Source organism: Euprymna scolopes, chromosome 31 (assembly GCF_053919585.1).
Source record: "Euprymna scolopes isolate OS-2025 chromosome 31, ASM5391958v1, whole genome shotgun sequence".
Taxonomy (NCBI): Eukaryota; Metazoa; Mollusca; class Cephalopoda; order Sepiida; family Sepiolidae; genus Euprymna; species Euprymna scolopes.
In genome coordinates, this window is record NC_136512.1 from 68694478 (window position 1) to 68704477 (window position 10000).

Consider the following 10000-nt stretch of genomic DNA (forward strand, 5'->3'; position numbering starts at 1 on the left):
AAAAACCCTTGTTCAAAATTATTGGCACGATTTATTTAATAATCAATTGTATAGCCTTTGGCCTTGATTACCTTCCTCAGTCGCTTTTCATAGTTTACAACCAAGTTGTTGCACTCTTCAGTAGTAATTTTAGCCCACTCTTCCTGACAATAATCCTCCAATTGAATAAGATTCTTAGGCTTCCTTTGCATTACCCTCAATTTTAATGTTCTCCATAAATTTTCAATTGGATTAAGGTCTGGGCTTTGTGATAGCCACTCCAAAACATTAATATGATTGTCCTCAAGCCATTTCTTAGTCAGTTTAGCCGAATGCTTTGGGTCATTATCTTGCATGAACCACCAACTACGACCAAGTGAGAGCTCTTTATCAGAGTCTTTCAGGTTTTCATCCAATATTTTAACATAATCTTCCTTTTTTATGCTACCTGTGACCTTAACAAGTCGCCCTGGTCCAGAGGCAGCAAAGGATCCCCAAAACATCAAACTGCCTGAATGTTTGTTGTTCCTTTGTTATTTATTTTTTCTAAAATCCGATTGCTGCATCGGAAAGGCCAGTTAAAAATACATAATATACTTTGTTATTTTCTTTAATTTAATCCCTTTTTTAGAATTTATTAGACAAAATTTAACTTTTATTTTACCGTGCCAATAAATATGATCATCACTGTATATACAATATATATATACATTGTATATATGTATATATATATGTATATATATATGTATATATATACAATATATATATATATACAATATATATATGTATATATATATTGTATATATATATGTATATATACACACAATATATATATATATGTATGTATATATATATTGAAAATATTCAAATGATTAGAATCATTGTATTTCAACCAGGGTCGTTTATAGTGTTCACTCAAGAGAGCAAATTTATAAATTTTTCACTGCTTTAATCTCTATACATCATCCCCACCAACAAAATTTTGCAAATCCTCCTCTTTTTCTTGACGGAAAACACCACAAAATGTTATGATTTCAACTTCATATCAAAAGATCTTTAAACCATGCTACACGTTCGACATGGCAAACTACTTTCTTTTAAAAAAAGTTTCAGATTGTTTCTTTAGAGTCAAATTTTTAAAATATATATGGCAATTAAGTTACAGAATATTCTACTTTTCTACCTTTGTAAGGGATTCGTCAGGCTATTAACTTGTGCTAATGATGTATTAAGCACTTTTGAAGTAAATACTCAAAATAAATGCATACAATTTTATGCAGAAATAATAAATAATAATAATGATGATTATATATATATATATATATATATATATATATATATATATATATATACATACATGTATATATATATATATATATATATATATATATATATATATATATATATAAATTTGAAACTTTAAATGGTTACCCGTTCTTTCAACAGAGTCTGGAAGAAAAGGACCAGCTACATGTTTCATTAGAAACAAAAATCAATAACTTATGGCAGCTGTTTAACCAGGTCAAATCACATTACCATGAAACAACAAAAGAAAGGATGGAAGCATTTGAGAAACTCAAGCTTAAAGATTCCGAAAGTTCCAAAGTGATTGATATACTTATGCGCAAAATCCAAAGACGTACGGTGAGTTATTATTTATAACTTTATTTAATGAGAAAAGCTGTAATAGTTAATGCTTCTTTCAATTAATTATTCTAAAATTGGCATTAAAGTTAATGAAGCAATTAAAATTTATGGAAAAATCAAGAAAAAAAAAATGCAAAAATTGATGTAGCAATTAGAATTAATGGAAATATTAATTTAAAAAAATTAATTAATGCAAAAGTTTATGAAGCAGTTCAAGCTGATAGAAAAATTAATGGAAAAATTAAATTAATGTAAAAATGAATGAATCAATTATAATTAATGGAAAAATTAAGAGAAAAAAAAATTAATGCGAAAATTAATGGGTCAATTGATAGAAAAATTATTGGAAAAAATTAAATTAATGCAAAAATTAATAAAGCACTTAAAATTAATGGAAAAATTAATAGAAAAAAATAAATCAGGACCACAATTAGTTCAAATCTGTAATTTGCTACATAACCCATAAAGATATATATTATTGTACATGCAAAATTTCAGTAAGGTCAGACAACTGGAAGTTGGTCAGGAGCATTACTTATTGAACGTCCTTCGTATACAAAACAGATACTTTTGATGATATGGCCAAGAATGGATGAGAATTCTTTGGTAAATGGATGTAAAGCAGATGAGGTAACAAGTTTAATTAACAGAGGGTGGGAACACGTGAGAAGTAAGGTCCAGGTGAGACTTTAGCTCATCTTTATGTTGCCAGGCAGAAGTATGCAGTAAGACAACTTCCGGAATACTTTATGCATTATATTGAAATGTGTTGAAGTAAAAAATATTTTGACGTTTTTGTTAATATATTGCAATCTTTTTTTTTATTTATTATATTTAATTATTTTTATATATTTAAATCTTTTATCATATTGAAATTTTTTATTAGATTAATATTTTTATTGCATTGAAATTTAAAAATTATATTCAACACCTTTTTATTATATCCAATATTTTTTTTATTATATTAAAATGATTTATTGTATAGAAATCATCTTACTATAGAAACTTTTTTATGATATTAAAAATATTTGATATTTAATTTTTTTTTTTTTATATTGAAATTTTTATGATATTGAAATTTTTAAGATATTGGATTGTTTTTATTATATTGGATTGTTTTTATTTTATTAAAATTTTTATTTTATTAAAATTTTTTATTATATTGAATTTTTTATTATTATATTAAATGTTTTATTATATTGATTTTATTATTATATTGTATTTTTATTATGTTGAAATTTTTATTATGTTGACATTATTATTATATTGGATTTTTTATATATTTAATTTTTATTATATTAATTTTTTATTATATTGATTTTATTATTACATTAATTTTTTAATCTAGTGAACATTTTTGATATTGTAATTTTATTATATTGAAAGCATTTTATACCATTTTTGTATTGGATTGGAAGTTTTATATTAAATTTTTTATTATATTGAAGAAAATGTATTTCAATTTTTTATTATATTTCACTTTTTTTATTATATTTCAATTTTTTATTATATTTCAATTTTTTATTATATTTCAATTTTTTTTTGTTATATTTCAAATTTTTTTATTATATTTCAATTTTTTATTTCAATTTTTTTATTTCAATTTTTTATTATATTTCAATTTTTTATTATATTTCAGTTTTTTATTATATTTCAATTTTTATATTTCAATTTTTTATTATATTTCAATTTTTATATTTCAATTTTTTTATTATATTTCAGTTTTTAATTATATTTCAATTTTTTTATTATATTTCAATTTTTATATTTTAATTCTTTTTATTATATTTCAATTTTTTATTATATTTCAATTTTTATTTCAATTTTTTATTATATTTCAATTTTTATATTTCAATTTTTATATTTTAATTTTTTTTATTATATTTCAACTTTTTATTATATTTCAATTTTTATTTCAATTTTTTATTATATTTCAATTTTTTTATTTCAATTTTTTTATCATATTTCAATTTTTATATTTCAATTTTTTTATTATATTTCAATTTTTATTTCAATTTTTTATTATATTTCAATTTTTATTTCAATTTTTTTATTATATTTCAATTTTTTTATTATATTTCAAATTTTTATTATATTTCAATTTTTATATTTCAATTTTTTATTATATTTCAATTTTTATTTCAATTTTTTTTATTATATTTCAATTTTTTATTATATTTCAATTTTATTTCAATTTTTTATTATATTTCAATTTTTATTTCAATTTTTTATTATATTTCAAATGTTTATTATATTTCAATTTTATTTCAATTTTTTATTATATTTCAATTTTTTATTATATTTCAATTTTTATTTCAGTTTTTTATTATATTTCAATTTTTTATTATATTTCAATTTTATTTCAATTTTTTATTATATTTCAATTTTTATTTCAATTTTTTTTATTATATTTCAATTTTTATATTTCAATTTTTTATTATATTTCAATTTTTATATTTCAATTTTTATATTTTAATTTTTATATTTCAATTTTTATATTTTAATTTTTTATTATATTTCAATTTTTTATTATATTTCAATTTTTATATTTCAATTTTTATATTAATTTTTTTATTATATTTCAATTTTTTATTATATTTCAATTTTTTATTATATTTCAATTTTATTTCAATTTTTTATTATATTTCAATTTTTATTTCAATTTTTTATTATATTTCAATTTTTTATTATATTTCAATTTTTATTTCAATTTTTTTTATTATATTTCAATTTTTATATTTCAATTTTTTATTATATTTCAATTTTTATATTTTAATTTTTTATTATATTTCAATTTTTATATTTCAATATTTTATTATATTTCAATTTTTATATTTCAATTTTTATATTTTAATTTTTTATTATATTTCAATTTTTATATTTCAATTTTTTATTATATTTCAATTTTTATATTTCAATTTTTTATTATATTTCAATTTTTATATTTTAATATTTTATTATATTTCAATTTTTATATTTCAATTTTTATATTTTAATTTTTTATTATATTTCAATTTTTATATTTTAATTTTTTATTATATTTCAATTTTTTATTATATTTCAATTTTTATATTTCAATTTTTTATTATATTTCAATTTTTATATTTCAATTTTTATATTTTAATATTTTATTATATTTCAATTTTTATATTTCAATTTTTATATTTTAATTTTAATATTTTAATTTTTTATTATATTTCAATTTTTTATTATATTTCAATTTTTATACTTCAATTTTTTATTATATTTCAACTTTTATATTTCAATATTTTTATACTAAAGTCTTAATTACATTGCAATATTTTTACTATTGGAAGTATTTTAATATGTTGAATTTTTAAATTATAATGATTTTGTGAAAAGAGTTGTATTTGAAGGTTATATCATTGCGGTTCCTAGAAAACTCCGTGGACACGAGTTAGCATATAAAAATAATAACAATATTAAAAGAAATTTTCACTAAGTGAGTGCCGCAAACTGGCTGTCAAATCAACTTCCAGGATATGAGTTATGATGAATATTATGTATTGTTGGGCATTATTGTAGCCTTTTTTTTATATGTGTATTTTTTTTTTTTTTTTTTTTTTTATTACATTTTCACCCCAAACAAGGCAAATTGCCACTTTGGTGTAGGGGGCTACTATCAGGGGCAACAACTACTGGGGTACTATGTAGGGATTTGGGCAGCAAGGTGTCGGTTCACGTTACACTTGAACTTCTGCACGTCAGTACTGTTGGGGAAGCAGGGACCTGGAATGGAATTCCAGAGTCTTGCGGTTCTGGGGAAGAAACTATTGGAGTAAAAAGATCTTTTACATCTAGGGACCTCTACAGTGTGGGGGTGGGATTTAGTAGCCTGTCGGGTTTGTCGAGGGTGCTCGCGTCGTGGGGGCACAAGTGATTGCAGTTCATCAGAGCATTCACCACTAAAATACTTGTAGAACAGGCAGAGGGATGCAACATTTCGTCGATGGGACAGAGGCTGAAGCTTAGATGCCAGTTCAGGGCCTATCAGATTTGCGACTCTCTTTTGAACCTTGTCAAGGAGCGAGAGACTAGTAGCAGATGCACCAGCCCAGATGTGGCAGCAATACTCCATACATGGGCGAATGGTGGCCTTATAGAGGTACAGGATACTTTCGGGTGTTAGTAGTTTTCTAGCACGGTAGAGAGAGCCTACCTTTCTTGCAGCGGCCCTGGCAATGCCTTCAATGTAATTGTTCCAACTCATGTTTCCTGTGAACGTTAGGCCAAGGAGTTTGAAAGATGGACTCTCAGATAAAGGGTCGTTGGCCATTGCTATTGGTGGTAGAGAGGGTTTCTTGTAATTATTGAATGAAACTAGTTTAGTATATAAATGATTTTGTTTTTAATATATACGCCTTTGCTTTTTTATAAATATTTGTAGGAACAAATAACGGCCATGAAAGGAAAGATCGTTATAAATGCCCGGACAAATGGCGAAAAGAACAAAATGATGAGAGAGGTTAGTGTTTTTTTTAATTTTTTATTTATTTTATTACATTTTCACCCCAAACAAGGCACATTGCCACTTTGGTGTAGGGGGCTACTACCAGGGGCAACAACTACTGGGGTATTATGTAGGGATTTGGGCAGCAAGATGTTGGTTTACGTTGCACTTGAACTTCTGCATGTCAGTACAGTTGGGGAAGTAGGGACCTGGAATGGAATTCCAAAGTCTAGCGGTTCTGGGGAAGAAACTACTGGAGTAGAAAGATCTTTTACATCTAGGGATCTCTACAGTGTGGGGATGGGATTTTGCAGCCTGTCGGGTCCGTCGAGGGTGTTCACCTCGTGGGGGCACAAGTGCTTGCAGTTCGTCAGAGCATTCACCATTAAAATACTTGTAGAACAGGCAGAGGGATGCAACGTTTCGTCGATGGGACAGAGGCTGAAGCTTAGATGCCAGTTCAGGGCCTATCAGATTTGCGACTCTCTTTTGAACCTTGTCAAGGAGCGAGAGACTAGTAGCAGATGCATCAGCCCAAATATGACAGCAATACTCCATACATGGGCGAATGGTTGCCTTATAGAGGTACAGGATACTTTCGGGTGTTAGTAGTTTATTGCAAATAAACTATTTTTATTTAAAGGCATATCAACACCTCAAAGTTGAGGTAACAAGTTTAATTTACAGGAGGAAAGCTAAGGAAAATATGAGAAAAGTAAGGCTCAGATGAGACTTTAGTCCATCCTGATATTGTCAGGAAGAGGTATGCAGTAAGACGACTTCAGGAATACTTTTCCAAAGTCCAATAGTTTTGTTTATTCTATTGAAATACGTTGAATTAAAAAATATTTTGAAGTATTTGTTAATATATTGAAATCTTTTTTATTGTATTTAATTATTTTAATATATTGAAATTTTTTTTATTGTATTTAATTATTTTAATATATTGAAATTTTTTTTATTATATTTAATTATTTTAATATATTGAAATTTTTTTTACTGTATTTAATTATTTTAATATATTGAAATTTTTTTTATTGTATTTAATTATTTTAATATATTGAAATTTTTTTTATTGTATTTAATTATTTTAATATATTGAAATTTTTTTTATTGTATTTAATTATTTTAATATATTGAAATTTTTTTTATTAGATTGATATTTTTTATAGCATTGAAAATTGAAATCTTCAAATTATATTGAACATCTTTTTATCATATTGAAATGGTTTATTTTATAGCAATCTTTTACTATATGAGATTTTTTATGTTCGCTCTTTCTTTTCCTTTCTTGATCGCATAACAGCTACAATCAGCTGTTCTGTTGCAGTAATTCTCTCTAAGGACAACAGGTTGGCCGGCTCGCTTTCGAAGGGATAGGAGGAGGAAGAGACCTGCGGGCTTGTCAAGAATACCTTTCAAATCACAAACGTTTTCCATTTTCCTTTTGCACTCTCCCTTTCTTTTGATTTAATGCTGACTACAAGTAAGAAAAAAATCAATAATATGAAATCTTGGACCACTTGGCATAATGGTAAAAGTGTTCAATAATGAACCAGGAGATCAGTGTTCAATCTTCAGTTGAGTCATATGAAAGACTTAAAATCGATACTTGATATAACTTTTCTTAACACTCTGTATTATAAAGTTTCCATTTAGGAAACCACGCTGGGGTCTTTACCTCAGCACCAATATCAACAGACATTCGACGATCCCCGTAATGACATGTTCCCTGTTGATTGCTGTGTAGAGTTGGTTTTGTGTAGTTCTAGGAGGTTCGGTCCACCATCGTAGGCTTTGCATTCTCTCTTTGAGATGGGGTTAGTTTATCGATAATTGCTGACGAGGCTGTCCAGGCACTTTTTTTTGCAGGTCAGAGTGGCTCACCTGGGGGAGTGCTAACTTTTCAATCTCACTTTCCAACACTGGTGTCATATTTCTCGTGCTGGGGGAGAAATAAATATCTAAATGAAGTAAAAACACAATTACAATTAGTCTTCAGATTTTTTTTGTATTTATGTAATCATGCCCAAATTTGTTTTTATTTTCTTTTTAAAGTTAATGAGTCCTTATTCTTCTAATAAGTCAGGGTGGAAAATATTAAAGAAATATCGACATAATTATATGATTGTTTCTGCGCTACGAAACAGGTGCTATCAAGAATTGAACATTTTAACATTGTGAAAGAAATAAACAGTAAGATGAACAATATCTTGGAATTTGGACGTTTTGTTATATATATATATATATATATATATATATATATATATATATATATATATATATAATATTTTCGCACAAATGAAGACAAAATATAAAATGTGAATATCATTTTGTGTGTTTCCTTATACGCTACAATTGTTTCATAACTATTTGGACAATTTTAAATATTATATTATTGTAAAATATTCCAATAATAGCTATTTATCAGGCGGTAAAATACAATCTTTTTATACGTATATGAATACATTCAACATCTCTATCCTAAGATATCAAACAGTTGTACCAACCTTAACACTGTTCATCCAAATGTCAATAATTTCTCCAACTCTTTATCTGTGACTAAACCTAAAGTTAGATTTCAGATTAACCTCGTTATATTTCATTGGTTACCCTACTTTTGAAAAATAGCAACTTCAAACTATATATATATATATATATATATATATATATATATATATATATGAGCAAACAGTTAATAAAATATGTTAAAAAACACTTTGAAATGAGTTAAAAACATTTAATCTGAAAAGGAAACACTAGATAAAGTGTTTCCTTTTCAGATTATATATGTTTTTAACTCATTTCAAAGTGTTTTTTAACATTTTTATTAACTGTTTGCTCATATTATAAGCTCTATTTCCTATTTGGTTTTATCGAGCTTTTACATCTGGCTGAGATAATTTTATAAATATTGATTCTTTAATATTTATAATATACTTTAATTTTACCATCTTGGATCATTTTGGTAAATTTAATTGTAATTTTTATTTTATATATATATATATATATATATATATATATATATATATATATATATATATATATCTTATCAAGATTAAAAAGCTCAGCGTGCACGGTGGAGTTTAGATACGAGAGAAAAAATACCGACAATACAAAATGGTGCATATTCAATAGTCTGGCTTAAATGCAATCCCACTATTATCCTTATAACTCCCCGGCTATCACTCCCCCCCCCCCTTCTACTGTATCCCCTTATGCAAGATATCTAATATTTCATTCCTAATGTGTCTATTGCAAAACGTTGCATTCATTTTGCTTACCTACCACCCCCCTCACCTCTTCTGGTTAGAAGCACTAGGCTTCGAAATGCCCTGTTATAAAAAGCTTTGATAACCCCTACTTCCACTGATGTATCTTCCTTATTGAATTGATAATTAAATCTATATTCACCAGTATATATTTTGTATTTTCGATATATTTCCCTCTTGTATATAAATATACTAGCAGGCTGCCCGGCATTGCTCGGTAGTAAAATACACTTAAATATTATATTTGGATTAATTCAGATTTCGTATTTATTATTATATTATATTGGACCCAATATTTAGTAATGATTTAAAAAGTTTAAAAATAAAATAAAATAAAATAACGTGTGCGCCACTACCGAGAATAGAAACCAAAACGTTTAGCTTACGATTTACTTTTCCCTTTTACGTTAATGCCTGAGCTATGAAGACATGTTTACTGCAAGGCTAAAAATTAAAACATGAACCAATAGCTGTTACGTTACGCATACATATTTGTAATGCTGTCGTTTGACCTTCACTTCACATCAAGTTGAAACTCAGCGCATGGCGTTGTGATTGGCTGATCGCATGTTACGTCAGACAGCAGCTAAAACCGAGCTGTTGATGTCATGTTCCGGTGAAAGCCAAGCGA

The 10000-nt window shown here is 25.6% G+C and overlaps 1 protein-coding gene across 1 annotated transcript in view; it reads left to right on the forward strand.

The window, feature by feature from the left end:
• Positions 1-10000, forward strand: part of LOC145255803 (dynein regulatory complex subunit 2-like) — a 59333-nt gene that overhangs the window by 34395 nt on the left and 14938 nt on the right. Inside the window, exons 5-6 of the mRNA XM_080114490.1 lie at positions 1426-1623; positions 6035-6112. Coding sequence (XP_079970616.1) covers positions 1426-1623; positions 6035-6112 — 276 coding nt within the window. The remainder of the gene's footprint in view (positions 1-1425; positions 1624-6034; positions 6113-10000) is intronic.